This window comes from Pan troglodytes, chromosome 19 (assembly GCF_028858775.2).
Source record: "Pan troglodytes isolate AG18354 chromosome 19, NHGRI_mPanTro3-v2.0_pri, whole genome shotgun sequence".
NCBI classification, from domain to species: domain Eukaryota; kingdom Metazoa; phylum Chordata; class Mammalia; order Primates; family Hominidae; genus Pan; species Pan troglodytes.
This window is the reverse complement of record NC_072417.2, coordinates 20,495,697-20,517,102: the sequence shown is the minus strand read 5'-3', so window position 1 is coordinate 20,517,102 and position 21,406 is coordinate 20,495,697. Positions and strand designations below refer to the sequence as shown.

The window sequence follows — 21,406 nt, the reverse complement described above, 5'->3', positions numbered from 1 at the left end:
TTAGCCTGGGTGACAGACTGAGACTCCATTTTCCAAAGAAAAAAAGAAGTGGTGACACAAAGGCAACAACCTTTATTCCCTTTTTGTATAAATTAATCTCTTTATTTTTATAGCATTTAGTAGGCTCATTAAATTTCTTATTATTAAAGTATTTCAAGATTTACTCCAGGTTTTACAATTGTTATACTCTCCTAAGCTTTAAACATTTAAGGTTTTTGATGGAAGTCCCAATTTTTCAGTTGTTTACTTTATAAACGAGCTTGATGTATGTTTCAAAAGGTTTACAACCCCAAACATAAATATTTCATACATTGGATATGAAATAAGGTATCTAATTTGAGGAAGTGGTGTAAATTATGTGTGTTGATAGGCATAAAATTAGACAATTTGGCAATCCGTTCATTAATATGGTGTAAATTTGATAAATGAAATTTATTAAAAAGTCATTTTTTCTCCTACTTGCCCTAAAATTCTACTATATGAATAGTAAGTAAATACTTTGTAATTGGTATCATATAATGTGACACTAATTAAACTTATTAATGATTTTTAAATACTTTAACTTGTGTTTTGTTTGAATTTCAGGTAATAACTCTTTCCAATACTTTGTATTTTGTTTAGTATGCCACTTTTTGGAAGTGGTCACTGTCAATATCTTGTTATGGTTTGATGGCCTTGGAGATTTAAAACCGAGTAAAAGTGTAAGCAGTCTTTCTTATTTAGTTATGAGTTTTAAAACCACTTTTGTTCCAACTAGGAAAAAATGCAAGTAGATTTACCATGAAATATGAATTATATTTAAAAAACATCTTAACAGTTGATTGACTTAGTGAAACAGACTGGGCAATTCCACTTATGGAATTGTAACATAAAATTCCATCATACAGTTTCCATTAAAGGTAGTAGGTTTTTATAATCTGTTAGACGTTCTTTGCAAACTTTATTAATGTGAATACATTTGCTTTTTTAAAAAAATTAAGTGAATTTCTAAAGAAAATAGAAATTAAAAATTTTTAATTTAAATTTTGCTTTATAGTTTAATTTTTTAGTATCATTTAGAATTATCAATTATTTTACTATATTCATATATACTGTCCCAGTAACCTGTCATTCTCTTTAAAGAAAAAAGTATTCATTGTCCTCTTTAGATATTTACAAATATCTGATTTTTTAAAAATAAACATCACAAATGTCTTCAATTAAGCTTCGGTTGAGTTGGTTTTTTCTCAGAATGATTAAGAATATAGCACTTTCATTAGTGGTGACTTTGCTCTAAAGGTCTGAAATTTTCACTTAAATTACTTTCAGAACCAGTTTGAGGCATCAGGCTAGAGAGAGTTTGTAGTTTGTCATTCACTTATTCTGTAGACTCGCACTCCCCATAACTTTGGTCCTTTCCAAAAGCAAATTCAATTTTATAAGATGAAGATTTGACTTTGAGATCATTCAAAAGAATGTCAGAGGGGCCGGGCACAGTGGCTCATGCCTGTAATCCCAGCACTTCGGGAGGCCAAGGTGGTGGATCACTTGAGGCCAGGAGTTTAAAGACCAGCTGGCCAATATGGCAAACCCCTGTCTCTACTAAAAATGCAAAAATTAGCCAGGCGTGGTGATGCCCGCCTGTAGTCCCAGCTACTCAGGAGGCTGAGGCACAATTGCTTGAACCCAGGAGGCGGAGGCTGCAGTGAGCCGAGATCACACCACTGTACTCCAGCCTGGGCAACAGAGTAAGCCTCTGTCTCAAAAAAAAAAAAAAAAGAGAGAAAGTCACAACATTTTGAACAATGTCAAATGTCATTGCTCTTTAGCATTCCAAAATGACAATTTGAAACATTAGGATATAAAAGTTTGGTATGATTGGTTAATTACTTTATAGTCATGCCCTATCTTTGATTTGTTAGACTTCCCATGCTTTAAATCTTGATATAAGTAGGGCCTTTAAAATGGTCAACTAAAAAGTCACCATTCCTCTACGTTTTTTTGTGACTTGATTTGTAAAACACAGAATGGGATTACTGTTTTGCCATGCATCTGTATTTAGCAGATGATTACTAGATAATAATTATAATTTTTTATGTTATAAAAAAGAAAGTATATAAACTCAAAAAAGCTCACTTTTTTGTCTAAATTGTTTTTGCTCTTACACAACAATAGAATACATATTTAAGTTGTATTTTTATTTGCATTTAATAATTTATTAATTAAATGTATTTCTTTGTCAGATTTCAAATGATTGAGGTGACTTGTAAGAATTTGTTTTATGCCCTGTTGCTGATCAAATCATTGGTCTTCCCTATAGCTCCTTACAAAATTATGCAATCAGTGTTCCATTTGGAGTAAACATTTAGTGTCTTATCTTGATAGAGTAATTGGCTACATTTCTCTTTCTATGCATGAAGTTGTGTAAAAGGACCAATTCACATGTATAATTGGCAGACAGCATGAATTCTGGACTTAAACATTTTATCCCATTCTCACTACTTACTAATTGTATGACACTGGACAAGTTATTTAGCTTCTCAGCCTCAGTTTCCTCATCTGAAAAAATGAGGACAATATCTACTTCCAGGTTTATAAATAGTTACATATATTTTAAAAGCACTATGCACAATAGCACATATCAGGCATTTAAGAATAAATGTTTGTTTCCTTTCCTGTTCTTATTTTCACATATTGGTAGTTTGAGACTAAGTTAATAACTTTTTAGGCAGTCACCCTAAACATGACTTTGAAGAGTTATTTTAGGATTAGTCTGCCTTTTACTTTAGTAAGTACTGTATTCTCTCCATTGCCAGGAGGAATATTTGAAAAAGGAAGGAATGATTTGAACATTGTAAATAGCTAACTGAATATAGTGTCTTGAGGACATATTTTTGGTAACTGTGTTTAACATCTCCATAAAAGTGTTTTTTATTTATCTTCAATCACAGGTACGGGAACCTTAAAGATAGATTTTGTTGGAGAGCTGAATGACAAAATGAAAGGTTTCTATAGAAGTAAATATACTACCCCTTCTGGAGAGGTGCGCTATGCTGCTGTAACACAGTTTGAGGTATGGGTTATTCTTCTCTAAAATACTATTATTCTTAAATTAGGCATTCTGACAAAGCTGTGTTTTATTATGTGGGGTGATTATTTGAGGCTCGGTGCCCTTGGCCATGATTGTATTCACAATTTTAGAATTTTTATTTTGTATTTAGCCATTCTCTCTATAGAAAGGAGGGAATTAAGGGTATGGGTTGGGGAATGATTATATACAGTTATACACACAGACACTCAAACACACGACACATTTTGATACCTGAATTGCCTATATACTGTGTACCTTTCTTAAAATCATTCTCTTAGTATTTGACTCCTATGGCTTTTCCTACAGTGTTATTAGCTGTTTTCTGGAATTCCTTTCCTTCTTTGACATCTTTTGTTTATCTTACTGTAGTATCTGTGCTGTCTTTGATTTTTTTTTTCCTCCGTGTGTGTGTGTGTGTGTGTGTGTATACATATATATACACACACACACATATATATATTTGCTGTCCTGTGTAGGCCAGGATGATTTTTATTTGTCAAGTATTTGCAAATTATATAAATTGTTTTGAATCTGCTAGTCGTATTTTTAAGTGTTAAATCTAAATTTATTTCTATAAATTTCAATATGGATAAAGAAACAATTCATGATATCCATTCTTATGTTTCTGCCCATATCCCTATATTGTTTGCTTGTTGGGGATAACCTAAAATTTTTTATCCAGTTTACTACTAATTTGTTTTATCTGATGTATCTTCTTTCAATAATTTTATGTTACCTTCTGTTTAGAATAATATTTGCCACAGATATTTAGGTTTAATTCTGTGTTTGAATGATTCTAATGCCTTTCTCTACCCACTTTGAACACTTCATCCTGGAATGGTTGGCTGATGTATGTCTCTAAACAATTTTTTTTTAGGAGAAGGTATGTGGGTAATGTAATTCCTGAGCCTTTGCTTTTCTGAAAAATCTTTCATTTGCCTTTATACATGACCAGATTTACTGGGTATATAGATTTGTTGATGAAAAAAGGTAAAAAGAGCAACTTTTGACATCCAGAGGTTGTCTGGCACTCACAGCTAGCCCATGTTATTCTCCCTATTAGACATAATATTACAGAATACCAACTTTAGACAAGGCTACTTGAGACCATAATAAAGTGAGACAAAACAAGGGATCCATAATTTTGCCTAGGTACAGTACATACAGGATCACTATGCTACCCGCAAAATATCAAACATCTCCATCTCTCAGTTAAAATGAGTGACTACTGCTTCTTTACCAATTACGGTTTTAGATTTGCTCTAGTCTGGCCTCTGTATAGATAAGATTTATTGAGATACATACCCATAGAATTGCCTCATAGGACTTCTTGCAGCACTCAATCTAGAGTGAATCCCTGTTTACTTAGACCCTCTTCCAAATCATGTAAACCAAATCCCAAATCGTATAGTGGGTTCTTTCTTACATTCTTATGGAGACACCAGTGGTTCCCTATGGTGTGAGTTCTCTCTTGCCATGAGTAATAGGCCCAGCTCATTCAATTGTAAGAGTAGTACAATCAGCTTACAATTTTTCACTTTCAAAAGTCTGTGAATATTGTTTCCAAAGTCTTCTACATCTCACTTTTTCAAGACGAGGGGTCACAGACTAAAATGTTTCTTCTTCCTTTGTAGGTAAGATGTTGTTTCGTTTTGCTTTATTTTCTTCCTGCTTGCTTGTTAAATTATATCTTGATATTGAAAATTAAACTGTTTTTTAAACCAGGTGTTCACTTTTCATTGATTTTTGCCTAGTACTTGGTGAACCCTATTGATTTTTAGATTCCGATAATTTTTCAGTGTGAAAGAGTTTTTCTGTTATATCTTCACTGTGATATCCATTCCATTCCCTTCTCAGTTAATACTCAGTTTAGCTCTAGTATCTGTCTCTCAAATTATGTTTAATTGCTTTTATCACTTTGTCCTTTAGATATTTTCAAACTTAAATCTTGTTATCTATGTCATTAATTTCCTTTAGTATAAATTCATTTCTCTGCTGCTGCTTCTAATTTAAATGCTTCTGTGCTGCCATTTCTTTCCTTATACTCTCCCTTCTTTTCAGATGTCTTTTTTATTCATTGATAGAATTCATTATTTATTTAATGTTTTTGAGAATATAGTCAGCCAAGTTTCTTCTGCCTCTTTGGTTTGTTTGTTTGTTTGTTCGTTTGTTTTTTAGTCGGAGCCTTGCTCTGTCGCCCAGGCTGGAGTTCAGTGGTGCAATCTTGGCTCACTGCAACCTCCACCTCCCAGGTTCGAGCCATTCTCCTGCCTCAGCCTCCCGAGTAGCTGGGATTACAGGCACATGTCACCATGCCTGGCTTATTTTTGTATTTTTAGTAGAAACGGGGTTTCACCATGTTGACCAGGCTGGTCTCGAACTCCTGACCTCAGGTGATCGCCCACCTCGGCCTCCCAAAGTGCTGGAATTACAAGCATGAGCCACTGCACCCAGCCTGTTGTTTCTTTTTATGATACAGAATCTTGTCATTGGTTCCATTTTATTTACTAAATAAATGGAAAATTCTGTTTACTAAAGTTTCTTTCCTTTATAACTGATACCCTGCAGAACCCCTAAGTTTTATTTTGCTTTCATAAGTTTGCTCTTTTTTAAATTTTTAATGAAAGAGTAAGGACTCAAGTAGGTCAAGTGGCGACAGTTTTATGTGTAGCATATGGAAGTGCCATTAAATGAATGACCTGTCTTGAATTGATAGAGCATCTGTCTTTATTCCCATTGCTGCCATTCCAGATAAAGAACAAAGCACATCAAAGATTGAGAATATTTTTATTTTTAATTCAAAAATAAAAGCCAGAGAGGCAACTTACCATGTTTTCCTAACTTTGAATTCTTATAGCATACTCTTTACTGTTCTGTGCTGTGTTGTGTTAACATTATTGATTTGAAGGCATTTGCATTAAATTTGAAATGTTAAAATGTAAACAAAAATTTAGTTGTAAATAATTATAATATATTGTTAAAATCCATAGCAGACACTGTTCCTGGATATTTGCTGGAATGGCAGTGGTAGCAAGTGTTGTCTTTTCTTTCTAGTTAATGCCTAGCTTGTTGCCTGGCACTGAAGAGAAAGTAAATATTTGAACAAGGGAATGAATGAATGACAGAGGGAAATGGTGACTGCTTTATGAAATAACTTGTTAGGTTAATTCTAAGGTATTTATATTTCATATTCTTTTCTTAAGGCTACTGATGCCCGAAGGGCTTTTCCTTGCTGGGATGAGCCTGCTATCAAAGCAACTTTTGATATCTCATTGGTTGTTCCTAAAGACAGAGTAGCTTTATCAAACATGGTATGTATGTGTTTATAAGTTTATCTAAAATTTTAATAGGCTTTAGCAGATTTAGTTTGCTGATTAGATGGGATAATATGAAACCACCTACCACAGTGCTGGTATATTATAGGAACATAAATATTAGTTTTCTTTATTTTCAATAAGCCTCTTTTTCTTTCTTTCTTTTTTTTTTTCTGTAGAGTTGGGGTCTCATTATGTTGCCCAGGCTGGTCTCAAACTCCTGGGGTCAATCTGTCTTCCTGCCTCAGCTTCCCAAAGTGCTGGGATTACAGGCATGAGCCACCATGCCCAGCCAAGACCTCTTTTTCTTGATAGCTTTATTTTTGGAGGATTTTCTCTTTGTCAAATTCCTTGTTAAATACATTTATAAGATTATCTACTTCTTTTAATTTAGAGAGGTAAATTGACAAGTTTAATAGATTTATAGTAACTAAAAGCAAAAGGTCTTGGGCTGGATATGGTGGCTTACACCTGTCATCCCAGCACTTTTGGAAGTCAAGGTAGGCAGATCGCTTGAGGTCAGGAGTTGAAGACCAGCCTGGCCAACATGGTGAAATCCTGTCCTCACTAAAAATACAAAAATTATCTGAGTGTGGTTGCACACACCTGTAGTCCCAGCTAGTTGGGAGGCTGAGGTGGGAGGATCACTTGAACCCAGGAAGCGGAGGTTGTAGTGAGCTGAGATCACACCACTGCACTCCAGCCTGGGTGACAGAGCCAGACCCTATCTCAGAAAAAAAAAAAAAAAGAAAAAGGTCTTGACTTATTAAATGTCATAAGAAAGCCAGGTACAGTGACTCTTGCTTGTAATCTCAGTGCTTTGGGAGGCTAAGGCAGGAGGATTGCTTGAGGCCAGGAGTTTGACACCAGTCTGGGCAACATAGTGAGACCATATTTCTACAAAAGATTTAAAACTTAAAAGTTAGCCAGGTATGGTGGCACGTGTCTGTAATCCTAACTACTTGGGAGGCTAATGTGGGAGGATCTCTCAAACTTAGGAGTTTGAGGCTACAGGGAGCCATGATTGCGCCACTGTATTCCAGCCTGGGTGACAGAACAAGACCCCATCTCTTAAAAAAAAAAAAAAAAGGCCAGGCATGGTGGCTCATGCCTGTAATCCCAGCACGTCAGGAGGCTGAGGCAGGTGGATCATTTGAGGCCAGGAGTTCGAGACCAGCATGGCCAACATGGTGAAACCCCATCTCTACTAAAAATACAAAAATTAGCCAGATATGGTGGCAGGCACCTGTAACCCCAGCTACTTGGGAGGCTGAGGCAGGAGAATTGCTTGAACCTGGGAGGTGGAGGCTGCAGTGAGTTGAGATCGCGCCACTCCACTCCAGCCTGGGTGACAGAGCAAGACTCCATCTCGGAGAGAAAAAAAAAAAAAACAGGTTGCAACAGAGCAAGACCCTGTCTCTTATGTTTTTAAAAAGTTAAAAAAATTCAAAAGATATAGCTGTGTAATGAAGTATATTTAGGTTTCTGGCTGTTTGTATTCTTGGAATGTATTCTCTTCACCAGTGTTATTGATCTCATTCATGAACAGGGTAAGCATTCCCCACTTGAAGTGTGTTGTCTAGGACTGTCTTGTGTGGGGAACTTGGAAAAACCTGCTGCACCTGAAAATAACTCTTTTATGTATTTATTGGGGGAGAGCATCCCATAAATAGAATGTCATTCTCTTCTCACGTATTCTTAGAAGAGGAGGCTAATACATTAAACGGAAGTATTCATTCACACTTTAGTATGAGTGAATTTATCAGTGTGTTCTTGAATAAGTCTTCCTTGGAAGGAAGAATAGAGAGAGCTTGAGGAAACAGAGCCTGAATAGGAAAAAGAGGGAGAACACCAAAGGAAATTAGGGACTCCAAAGGTAAAGTTGAAATTTCTTCACAAATAAGCTTAGAGCCAACTTTGGTAGAGAATGCCCTCGATCTAGAAGTTTGTATCCTTTGAAATGGGAGATTCTACAATTATATTATATTTATTTATTTTTGAGAAGGAGTCTCTCTGTGTCGCCCAGGCTGGAGTGCAGTGGTGTGATCCCAGCTCACTGCAAGCTCCACCTCCCTGGTTCACGCCATTCTCCTGCCTCAGCCTCCCAAGTAGCTGGGATTACAGGCACCCCCCACCATGCCTGGCTAATGTTTTGTATTTTTAGTAGAGACGGGGTTTCACCATGTTAGCCAGGATGGTCTTGATCTCCTGACCTTGTGATTCGCCTGCCTGAGCCTCCCAAAGTGCTGGGATTACAGGCGTGAGCCACCGCGCCTAGCCCCTATTTTATTTTTATTAATAGTCATTTTCTCCTAAACTTATGTCAGTTGAAAAGTATGAAGCCCTTAACTTAAATCATCCCAATGCCTGGCTTATAATAAGTATTTGAGAAAAGTCCATTCCTCTTTTCTCTCACAGGTCCTTGGTAGTTTTAACACTTCAGCCTCCAGCTTCTTAGTTTGAGTGTTTTATCAGACCACTTTCCTTCTTAAAGACAGCATAAAAGCACTGGATGAATTGGGGTAGAGAAATAAGCCATGCTAGAATAGAAAGGGGGAAAGAGATGCAGTAAAGCCTACAGTTTTTGGCTGGTATTTGCTCTATGGTATTAATGTAAACCTATTTAAATTTTTCTTTTTTTTCTTCTTAAAGAATGTAATTGACCGGAAACCATACCCTGATGATGAAAATTTAGTGGAAGTGAAGTTTGCCCGCACACCTGTTATGTCTACATATCTGGTGGCATTTGTTGTGGGTGAATATGACTTTGTAGAAACAAGGTCAAAAGATGGTGTGTGTGTCCGTGTTTACACTCCTGTTGGCAAAGCAGAGCAAGGAAAATTTGCGTTAGAGGTAAATGTACTTGAAGAGGATTGTTCCAACAGTCCATAACTCCAGGTTGGGGAATTTACATTTCTGGTCAATTATTAGTACAGTTATTTATAATTTAATCTGAAAGTTGTGCTACTTGGTTTATTTTTAATAGAATTTAGGAAATGCCAACCTTGGTGTTTCATTATTTTACAAAATAATAATTAAGAGAATATAAGAGTGGAATGTCTCTAGGGAATGGGTTGGAAAATATGTAGTTACATTTTTCATATCAAGTTATAAATGGATTAAAGTTTGGCCATTGTATTCAAAGTTTGGAGCTAAGGCAGTCTTCGGAGGGTAGGGCTCCTCGGGATTCATTTCTAGTAATTTAAGATACATTGGCTTGCAACAGGATTCCTTTGTGGGTTTCAATATGAATTATAATAACATATTTATTAGATGGTTATTTTGTTTATACTTTTATAGGTTGCTGCTAAAACCTTGCCTTTTTATAAGGACTACTTCAATGTTCCTTATCCTCTACCTAAAATTGATCTCATTGCTATTGCAGACTTTGCAGCTGGTAAAGTAAATTTCATTTTATTGCTGAATTGTAATAACTTTTTAAAATTTTGTGACTTTTGATGCAAGAGTATATATATATATATATATATATCAATAAATGTTTATATTTATTTTGTGAAGGTGCCATGGAGAACTGGGGCCTTGTTACTTATAGGTATGTTAATGATGTATTACCCTGCCTTATCTTTTCAAATCACTGATTTCAAAAGGGCTTCCCTCCTAATCACAGTTGAGTAGCTTCTGCTTTACGATATGGTGTAAATTTTTGTACCTTCCCCCACTTCCATGCACATTTCAAGAATGCAGATGGACACCCCTCCCTTTGGTGCTACTGTCTGAGGGTGTAAGATTTTAAAGTGAGCATCTGGCGGTAGTAGCATTTTTAGATATATTCTTGGCTAAGTTTCTCATTGCAGTGCCTTTCTTTCCTGCCAGTAGTTTCATAGCTATTTATCCAGCTTGGAGAACCTTCCCTAATTTCATATCTTCTAGCCAAGTTTTTACATGTCTGTCACCACAACATAAACATGTGAGTTGAATAACTTTTAAAAGCAGAGTCTGTCTGTAAACAAGTTTTTGCCTTCTACTTTCAATTGCCTTCTTAGATGAGCTAAGTGTTGGACAGCCGGCTCAGTGCTGTTTTTGGGACTATGGAATGCATCTTCCTCCACCACTCCCCTCATTTAATGGAAGGACTTTCTTCTCTCTCCATCTAGCACAGTAATCGCTAATCCCTTAGACAATGTTTTCCCAAAATTTCAGGCAGCTATTCTGTCAACAAACTGATACTTAAACTTGTGTCACATCTTTGATATTCTGTTGTATTAATTCTGTTGGGGTAGTCTTTAATCTTCGTGAAACTTTTTCTTTCCATATTAGGAAATATTTTCCTAATATCTCTAAAGCCTAACTTGTCCATCTGACTTACTGTCTGAACTTCCCAACTTATGCATGCCCACTTTTATTGTTTAAATTTGTTTCTTTTTTTTTTTTTTTTAAACACAGGGAGACTGCATTGCTTATTGATCCAAAAAATTCCTGTTCTTCATCCCGCCAGTGGGTTGCTCTGGTTGTGGGACATGAACTCGCCCATCAATGGTTTGGAAATCTTGTTACTATGGTATTTAATATTTTTAAGTGCTCAAATATATTTATCTTCATCCTACTCCACATTATTTTGGCTACATAGTATTTCAAGTTTGGCTGCAACACTGTGCCAAAAAATAATTGAGTGATAGAAAAGTATTATTTTAAAAGGTCCACTTTGAAAGGGCTTGTCAGAATCTCTGCATTGAACAAGGGCATATGGATAGTCTTTATTCAACAGACACTTCCTAAACTGTTCTAAAATTTGTCTGCAAATGGGAAAAGTCAAGATACTAATTTGGGTGAGAGAAAAACATTCCTCTTAGGTGTAGATGAATGAATCATGCAGTGAGATTCCAGGCTAACTGTAGTTTCTTGAATCTTATTTGTTAATCTGATTCACAGCTGAAAAGTAACCTGATGAATAACAAACTGATCTTTAATTAGAGAGAAATGTCTTTAGGAGTCAGTTTTTTCATTGCCTAAAATGTTAAGTTGAAATTTAATGAAATAAAAGTAAACAAACTGCAGAGTGCAGAATAAAGCTGTATTAAAATTCCAGCTGTTCTGTTGAAATCCTTATAATGTTTGCAGTAATGATCTCTGCCCTTCAGTCCTGATTTTTCACTCTTACTCTAAGTAAATACTATTTATGAATGCCAACTGTGTTAGAGCTTGGGAGCGCAGGATTTAATAAGTGAACTAGATGTACCTCTGCAATTAAATAACTGGATATTCTGGAGCCAGCTAGATTCCCTGACATTTTAGGCTGCCAAAGAGCAGAACCTGATTTGAATGTAGATTGAGTCCATACGTCATATAAATAAGAATGTAAGACATTTATCAACTATTACGTGTCTCAGAGAGTTTCTACAGAAAGTCAACCCTTGAAAATAAATCTTTTCCTTTTATTTTGGATGTTTAAAATTTTACAGGTGAAAAAAATTCTTTGAAATATAATTTCAGGCCGGGCACGGTGGCTCACGCCAGTAATCCCAGCACTTTGGGAGGCTGAGGCGGGTGGATCACTTGAGGTCACGTGTTTGAGACCACCCTGACCAATGTTGCAAAACCCCATCTCCACTAAAAAAAATAGAAAATTAGCTGGGTGTGGTGGTGTGCGCCTGTAATCCTAGCTACTCTGGAGGTTGAGGCAGAAGAATCGCTTGAACCTGGGAGGCAGAGGTTGCAGTGAGCCGAGATCACGCCACTGCACTCCAGCCTGGGCAACAAGAGCGAAACTCCATCTCAAAAAAAAAAAAGAAATATAATTTCATGTGGAACTATGTGTTGGTGCCTGTATTCAAATATGTGAAGAAATGGCCTTTTCTTCTAATGCAGCGAGTTTGCTACTTTGTACCAAATAATTTTTTTGCTTGGCTTTGAGATAACTTTATGATTTTATTTTGAAACTACAAGCAATAAATTTTAGTAGGGGAAATGTGTACATTCTTATTAAACAACTTTTTATTGGTTTTATGTAACTATTCTAGTTATTAGAACTGAAATTCCAAGGGCTTAGGGATAGGTTGGAAAATAAGTTTCATTTTATGCTAGTTTATTTTAGGAAGCTACTAGGCAAATAGCCACTTATCACTTAATATCAAAATAATTTTTTTTTTAAGACAGAGTCTCACTCTGTCACTTAAACTGGAGTGCAGTGGCACAATCATGGTTCATTACAGTCTTGACCTCTGGGCTCAAGCAATCCTCCTGTCTCTGCCTCCTGAGTAGCTGCAATTACAGGTGTGTGGCACCATGCCCAGCTAATTTTTGCACTTTTTGTAGAGACAAGGTTTCACTGTATTGCCTTTTGTAGAGACAGGGTTTCACTTTGTTGCCTAAACTGGTCTCAAACTCCTGGGCTCAAGCAATCCTCCCACCTCAGCCTCCCAAAGTGCTGGGATTACAGGCATGAGCTACCACACCTGGCCTTTTCTGGGGGGACTGGTTGGGGATGGAGAATGGGATCTCACTTTGTCACCCAAGCCGGAGTGCAGTGGCACAATCATGGGTCAGTGCAGCTTCATCTTCCTGGGCTTATGTAATCCTCTTGCCTCAGCCTCCCAAGTAGCTGGGACCACAGGTGTGTGTCACCATGACCAGCTAATTTTTTTTTACTTTTTAATTTTTTTGGAGATGGAGTCTCACTATGTTGCCCAGGCTTATCTCAAACTCCTGGGCTCAAGTGATCTTCCTGCCTTGACCTCCCAGAGTATTGGCATTACAGGAGCAAGCCATTGTGCCTGGCCTGCTTTCTTTTACTAATAGGCTTAATCAACTTTAATAAAATTTAGATTAAGATCTTTAAAATTTTTTTAAAATTGGTTTTATCTGTCACTCATATTCTTTGTCCATTCCATTTACTATGCATTCTTATTTAACAGGTGATAATTTTATATTCCATAAGTGCTTAAACACCATTCATTACTGAACTGCATTTTTGTTTAATTTCACATAATTTTTATATAAGCAGTACTCTTTCTCAGTTTCTCTTGAACATTCAACTCATTAGTGAGTGGTTTTCCCCAGTCATTTCCATTTTTCTTTATTTGGCTCTGATAGTTTTCTGTTTTTGTTTTTCAGAGATAATCCTTTACCATACTAAATTCTACATGATTATATTTTCCACCTCTATTTGCCTATATTTATCTGTTGTCTTTTCCTTTTCCATATATGGGCTTTTTTTTCCCCTCTTCTTCCTTTTCTACCTTTGGTATTTAAAAAGTTACTTAGGACTGAGTGCACTGGCTTACGTGTGTAATCCCAGCACTTTGGGAGGCTGAGGCGGGAGGATTGCTTGATCCCAGGAGTTCAAGGCTGCAGTGAGCTACGATGGTGCCCCTGCCACTCCAGCCTGGGCAACAGAATGAGACCCTGTCTGGGTTTGCGGGAGAAGTTATTTACAATGTTTTGAAAATATCCTTTAGCCCAGGCATGGTGGCTCACACCTGTAATCCCAGCACTTTGGGAGGCCGAGGCAGGTGGATCACTTGAGGTCAGAAGTTCCAGACCAGCCTGGCCAACATGGCAAAACCCCGTCTCTACTAAAAATACAAAAATTAGCCAGGCATAGTGATACATGTCTGTAATCCCAGCTACTGGTGAACACTCCAGCCTGGTGACAAAACAAGACTTTGTCTCAAAAAAAAAAAAAAAAAGAAAAAGGAAAAGAAAATGACCCTCAGATATAATTCTCATATCACCAGTTGGCCTTTCTTGACATCTCTTTTAGTCTTCTCTCTTTTTCAGAAATGTGAGTTCTTTGCCAAATGTTTTGAACTGAATTTTAGGTCATTGAATTGTGAGTTTTGGAATATAGTGGAAGGGACATGTGAGTGTTTTAGATTAGTAGAATGACAATCATTTCATTTTCTTTAAGTATTTTCATCTTTTGTTTTTAGGAATGGTGGACTCATCTTTGGTTAAATGAAGGTTTTGCATCCTGGATTGAATATCTGTGTGTAGACCACTGCTTCCCAGAGTATGATATTTGGACTCAGTTTGTTTCTGCTGATTACACCCGTGCCCAGGAGCTTGACGCCTTAGATAACAGCCATCCTATTGAAGTGAGCCATACTTTCTAACCATTAGCCTATGACTGCTCTCATTTACAATGAAATACGTAATTTGTTACATAGATACTTTGGACTTTGAAAAGAAGAGAAAATAGCATGGGTGATTTTACTGGTTCATATTTCTAGTCTTGAAAAGCTAGTAAGTCTAAGTTCTAATTAACATTTCTTTTTAAGGTAGGCAGTAAAAAAAAACTGGTCTGGCCAGGCGCAGTGGCTTACGCCTGTAATCCTAGCATTTTGGGAGGCTGAGGCAGGTGGATCACCTGAGGTCGGGAGTTTGAGACCAGCCTGACCAACATGGAGAAACCCCGTCTTTACTAAAAATACAAAATTAGCTGGGCACAGTGGCGCATGCCTGTAATCCCAGCTACTCGGGAGGCTGAGGCAGGAGAATCACTTGAACCTGGGAGGCAGAGGTTGCGGTGAGCCGAGATCGTGCCATTGCACTCCAGCCTGGGCAACAAGAGCAAAAAACTCTGCCAAAAAAAAAGAAAAAGAATAGTATGGGAGAAGTCATACCTATTGGGTAACACTATGGTTCCATTGTTTATGTCAAGGAAAATTCTGGACATATTTTATTGTCAGGGTCTGTTTTGTGAATACTTTAATTCTCTTGACTTAGCCTATCCCTACTTCAGTTTATATATATAAATTTTGTATCTAAAGAACTAGAGTTATAATCCTACTTCAACATATTTAATTAGGCTCCCATATAATTGTAATTCATTACTATTAGTGCAAGAAATCTAATGTTCTTCACCTCCATATCTTCCTCATCACTCCTCTGCAACTACCCCAAAAATAAACAGAACCATAGTGGCTTCTTTCCCAGCAGAACAAAGCCAGGACTGGAACCCAGGCTCTAAGGGATGACAGGAATCATGTTCTATTCAACTTTATTATTATTAGTTACTACATTTTTTTGAGGACCATCGTTATACATTATGAGTGAGTTAAAGGCAGAAAAATGTAAGTTAGAAGGGTTTTCCTAGAAAGCGTTTTATGTAATTCATATGTAATTCATATCTGCTTCCTGTCATAACCCTGAATCACACTGTCTGCCAGGTCAGTGTGGGCCATCCATCTGAGGTTGATGAGATATTTGATGCTATATCATATAGCAAAGGTGCATCTGTCATCCGAATGCTGCATGACTACATTGGGGATAAGGTAAAAAAAAAACTTTAAATATTTCATTCTTTTATGGTGAAATCATAAGAGTTTTGCATGAAAAAAAGTCTCACTTTATTTGGATTAAGTTCCCAAATAGTTTCTGGCTTGTCATTTTTTTTTGATGACCAAAAAGAATGAGAATTCAATTATTTGAAGTTGACTACTGTGGTCTCTTAGATGAGTGATGTCCAGGTGTGTTTGGGAGTGGAAATGGGAGGCTGTTATAAAACTTAAGAGCAAGAATAGAAGGCATAGAGTACGCATTATTAAATAAAAGGCAGTAGGCATCAGAAGGATATATGTGTTTCAGTGTATCTGATACTTGAGTATTTGAGTAAATTTGTTTTTGATTACTAATATACAAATATACTATAAATTCTGAGATCTGACTTCCCTGGATTTTAAAAATTGTGTTTTCTCAGGACTTTAAGAAAGGAATGAACATGTATTTAACCAAGTTCCAACAAAAGAATGCTGCCACAGGTAATCTTTAATAGCTTGAGATAGAAATGGAGAGAAAGTATTGTCACTCTATCCAGGCTGGGACATTTTATTTTTGTTCTGAATATTTAACTCAAGGTCAGGATCCATGTAATAAATAAATTAGCCTTATTTGAAGCTGTGTTCACGTTGAATATCTCTAATCTGAAAATCTGAAATTTGAAATGCTCCAGAATCTGAAACTTTTTCTTTCCTTTCTTTCTTTTTTTTAATTAAAGTTCTAGGGTGCATGTGCACAATGTGCAGGTTTGTTACATCAGTATACATGTGCCATGTTGGTTTGCTGCACCCATTAACTCATCATTTACATTAGGTATTTCTCCTAATGCTATCCCTCCCCCAGCCCCCTACCCCATGACAGGCCCTGGTGTGTGATGTTCCCCGCCCTGTGTTCAAGTGTTCTCATTGTTCAATTCCCACCCAAAATCTGAAACTTTGAGTGCCAACATGATGCTCAAAGGAAATGCTCATTGGAACATTTTAGATTTTGGATATTCCAATTATAGATGCTCAGCTAGTAAGTATAATGCAAATATTCCAAAATCCAAAAGAAATATGAAATTCAAAACATTTCTGGTCCCAAGCATTTTGGATAAGGGATACTCAACCTGCAGTAAGTCATAGGGTCAACATGAATCAGGACTCATTATCCCTTTGGTCATCCTCCAGCATTCTGCTTTCCATAACTGAATATTTTGCCAACTTAAAGAGTCTGGGCCGGGTGTGGTGGCTCACGCCTGTAATCCTAGCACTTTGGGAGGCCAGGATGTGAGGACTGATTGAGCCCCGGAGTTCAAGACCAGCTTGCAACATAGCGAGACCCCACCTCTACAAAAAATACAGAAATATTAGCCGGGTGTGGTGGTATGTGCCGTAGTCCCAGCTACTCAGGAGGCTGAAGTGGGAAGGGTCACTTGAGCCCAGGAGTTTGAGGTTACAGTGAGCAATCATGGCACCACTGCACTCCAGCCTGGGCAACAGAACAAGATCCTGTCTCTGAAAAAATAAAAAATAAAGGGAATACAGTCATGTGTTGCTTAACAACAGGGATATGTTCTGAGAAATATGTTGTCAGGCAATTTCATCAATATGTGAACATCATAGAATGTACTTACAGAAACCTACACAGTATGTCCTAGGCTATATACACCTAGCCTACATGGTATATACCCTGTTGCTCCTAGGCTACAAAATACCTGTACAGCATGTTACTGTACTGAATACCATAGGCAATTATAACACAATGGTATTTGTATACCTGGACATTTCTAAATATAGAAAAGGTACAGTAAAAATATGATATTAAAGATGCTCCACCAGCTGGCTGATATGCCTATACTCCCAGCACTTTGGGAGGCTGGGGCAGGTGGACTGCTTGAGTCCAGGAGTTTGAGACCAGCCTGGGCACCATGCCAAAACCTCGTTTCTATAAAAAGTACAAAAATTAGCTGGGTGTGGTGGCATGTGCCTGTAGTCCCAGCTACTTGGGAGGCTGAGGTAGGAGGATCACTTGAGCCTGGGAGGTCAAAGCTGCAGTGAGCTGTGATTGGGCCACTGCACTCCAGCCTGGGCAACAGCGAAACGCTGTCTCAAAAGAAAATAAGGTGCTACACCTGAATGCAGCTTATAGGACAACTTATAGAGGTTGTTCTAGTTGAGTGAGTGGTGAGTGAATATGAAGGCCTAAGACATTACTATACACTACTATAGATGTTATAAATACTTTACACTTAGGCTACACTGAATTTATAAAAATAATTTTTCTTTCTTGAATAATAAATTAAACTTAGCTTACTGTAACATTTTAAATTTGCTTTTTAATTTTTTTAACTTTTTGATTCTTTTCAATTCTTTTTTTTTTTTGAGACGGAGTTTCGCTCTTGTTGCCCAGGCTGGAGTGCAATGGTGCAGTCTTGGCTCACCACAACCTCCGCCTCCCGGGTTCAAGTGATTCTCCTGCCTCAGCCTCCTGAGTAGCTGGGATTACAGGCATGTGCCACCACGGCCAGCTAATTTTGTATTTTTTTTTATTTTTTTTGAGACGGAGTCTCGCTCTGTCGCCCAGGCTGGAGTGCAGTGGCGTGATCTCGGCTCACTGCAAGCTCCACCTCCCGGGTTCAGGCCATTCTCCTGCCTCAGCCTCCCGAGTAGCTGGGACTACAGGTGCCCGCCACCACGCCCGGCTAATTTTTTATATTTTTAGTAGAGACGGGGTTTCACTGTGTTAGCCAGGATGGTCTCTATCTCCTGACCTCATGATCCGCCCGCCTCTGCCTCCCAAAGTGCTGGGATTACAGGCGTGAGCCACCGCGCCTGGCCTATTTTATTTTTTTTAAAGACAGGGTCTTGCTCTGTCGCCCAGGCTGGAGTGCAGTGGTGCAGTCTTGGCTTCGTTGCAACCTCCACCTCCTGGGTTCAAGTGACTCTCCTATCTCAGCCTCCCAAGTAGCTGGGATTACAGGTGTGTGCCACCATGCCCAGCTAATTTTTGTATTTTTAGTAGAGACAGGGTTTCACCATGTTGGCCAGGCTGGTTTCGAACTCCTGACCTCAGGTAACGTGCCCACCTCGGCCTCCCAAAGTGCTGGGATTGCAGGTGTGAGCCACCGCACCCAGCCTAATTTTGTATTTTTAGTAGAGATGGGGTTTCTCCATGTTGGTCAGACTGGTCTTGAACTCCAGACCTCAGGTGATCCGCCCGCCTTGGCCTCCCAAAGTGCTGAGATTACAGGCATGAACCACCGCGTCCAGCCTGGATATTTTTAAAGTGAGGTTAATTGAATGGGTATAACGGTCTTAAGTTTGTCAGTGATTGTTTAGTAGTGATCTTGAACACATTTCAGTTTCTTTGTTTCTCCTTAACTCATCTGTTTATCTTTTATTATAATTTGTAATTTTTCTTATAAATTAGAATGATTAAGTATATCTCAGAATAAAAGACCGGTTTTGGCCAGGTGTTATGACTCACACCTGTAATTCCAGCACCTTGGGAGGCGGAGGCAGGTGGATTGCTTAAGCCCGGGATTTTGAGACCAGCCTGGGCAACATGGTGAAATCCCGTCTCTACAAAAAATTGCAAGAAATTATGGGCCAGGTGCGGTGGCTCATGCCTATAATCCCAGCACTTTGGGAGGCCGAGGCAGTGGATCACCTGAGGTCAGGAGTTCAAGACCAACCTGGTCAACATGGCGAAACTCCATCTCCACTAAAAATACAAAAATTAGCTGGGTGTGGTGGCACATGCCTGTAATCCCAGCTACTCAGGCACCTGAAGCCGGAGAATTGCTTGAACCTGGGAGGCAGAGGTTGCAGTGAGCTTAGATCATGCCACTGCACTCCAGCCTGGGCAACAGAGCAAGACTCCATCTCAAAAAAAAAAAAAAAAAAAGCCAGGTGTTGTGGTGTGCACCTGTAGTCCCAGCTACTCAGGAGGCTGAGGAGGGAAGATCACCTGAGTCTGGGAGGTCGAGGCTGCAGTGAGCTGTGATTATGCCACTGCACTCTAGCCTGGGTGACGAAGTAAGACCGTATCTCAAAAAATACCAGTTTTTATGATAGAATTTACTTAGTTGCAGAAGAGGGGTGGCAAGGGGAATGTTAATTTGGCTCACTGTTTCCTGAACCTGAAAGAACCAAAGAATTAGCAGTGTAGTGTCAAAAGTTAAATAAAATTGCTTTTTTGTTTAGGAAAATAAAAATATAAACATTTTAGATTATCATTGTTTATCTTCTAGAGGATCTCTGGGAAAGTTTAGAAAATGCTAGTGGTAAACCTATAGCAGCTGTGATGAATACCTGGACCAAACAAATGGGATTTCCCCTCATTTATGTGGAAGCTGAACAGGTAAACATATAAAGTCTTTCCATTTGTCTGATATTGTATTAAATGAAGTTCAGTACAGTGTATCAAGTTTGCTTTTCTGTACTTTAAGTTTTCTAGTGACATTTAAACCAGCCCTGTTACTCTTTTATCAGTAATTTTACAGCTTGCATCATTAAAATTATACATGCTTAAGAGAGAAAACAAAATGTTACTTGCTTGTCTTGTCTCCAGGGAAAATACTGTAAAATTTGATATAATTCTAAAACCACCAAATATGGTTTATTCTACAAGTGCAAGGTTGGTTTAACATTTTTAAAAAAATTAGGCCGGGCGTGGTGGCTCACGCCTGTGATCCCAACACTCTGGGAGGCCGCGGTGGGTGGATCACTTGAGGTCGGGAGTTTGAGACCAGCCCGGCCAATGTAGTAAAACCCTGTCTCTACTAAAAATACAGAAATTAGCTGAGCATGGTGGCACACACCTGTAATCCCAGCTACTCTGGAGACTTAGGCAGGAGAATTGCTTGAACTCGAGAGGTGGAAGTTGCAGCGAGCCGAGATTGTGCCACTGCACTCCAGCCTGGGCAACAGAGCGAGACTTCGTCTCAAAAAAAAAAAAAAAAAAAAATCAATGTATTGATTTATAATCACTACATTAACAGAATCAAATGCAAATAGCACATAATCACTGACTAGATGTAGAAAAAACATTTGGTAAAATTTCATACCCACTTATAATATCAATTGTGTAAAGCAGGTTTTTAATGTTGGTTGGATGGCAGTGTGATTTTAATCAGGATTGCAATTCATTAATTGAACTGTTACCTGAATTCAGAGAGGAGTACTTTGGTATGAGTTATACTTCAAAAGGACTGAGAATTACACATCGTCCTTTAATGCCTACCAAAAAGTGATCTTAACTCGGTTTCATTAAATGAAATTGTTCTCTTCAGTTTATTTGCCATGGTTTTGTGAGCTGCATGGGGAATTAATTCCTGTTCATTTTTAGGGAAGTGGATTCATAGTTCCTTTTTAGTATGTGTTTTTTCTTGTGGTCCTACATTGTCCACAAAGCTAAGTATTTTTTTATTATTATTTTTATATTTAAAAAAATTGAGATGAGGTCTCACTGTATTGCCCAGCCTGGTCTGGAACCCCTGGGCTCAAGTGATCCTTCCACCCCTGCCTCCCAAAAGTGCTGGGATTACAGGTGTGAGCCACTGCACACCCGGCCAATGCCAAGTATGTTTTACAAATAATTTCTCAATGTGGCAATCTAAGTTATAAATTTGCTTTTCTGCACATTTGTATTCTAGGTGACATTTAAACCAATTCTTGCACTCTCAAAATGCTCCCAAATTTACATGGAACATTTTCATGTGTAAGCTTGCAGATTACCCTTTCAGAGCCAAATCTTAACTTTAAACATGATTGGATTTTACACTAAAGTGTGCACACTGGAG

At 38.0% G+C, this 21,406-nt stretch overlaps 1 protein-coding gene across 4 annotated transcripts in view; it reads left to right on the top strand.

The window, feature by feature from the left end:
• The window catches only part of NPEPPS (aminopeptidase puromycin sensitive), a 109,931-nt gene that overhangs the window by 62,783 nt on the left and 25,742 nt on the right, over nucleotides 1-21,406 (top strand). For 3 of the 4 annotated variants that reach the window (XM_063798336.1, XM_063798335.1, XM_054671273.1), the window contains 10 exons: nucleotides 2,931-3,052; nucleotides 6,274-6,381; nucleotides 9,037-9,237; nucleotides 9,685-9,781; nucleotides 9,904-9,937; nucleotides 10,789-10,903; nucleotides 14,274-14,438; nucleotides 15,513-15,617; nucleotides 16,043-16,103; nucleotides 19,856-19,965. In XM_063798336.1, the coding sequence (XP_063654406.1) occupies nucleotides 2,931-3,052; nucleotides 6,274-6,381; nucleotides 9,037-9,237; nucleotides 9,685-9,781; nucleotides 9,904-9,937; nucleotides 10,789-10,903; nucleotides 14,274-14,438; nucleotides 15,513-15,617; nucleotides 16,043-16,103; nucleotides 19,856-19,965 (1,118 nt within the window). Of the gene's footprint in view, nucleotides 1-635; nucleotides 702-2,930; nucleotides 3,053-6,273; nucleotides 6,382-9,036; nucleotides 9,238-9,684; nucleotides 9,782-9,903; nucleotides 9,938-10,788; nucleotides 10,904-14,273; nucleotides 14,439-15,512; nucleotides 15,618-16,042; nucleotides 16,104-19,855; nucleotides 19,966-21,406 lie in introns of those variants that run through there. The other variant, XM_024350273.2, reaches the window with a different exon arrangement.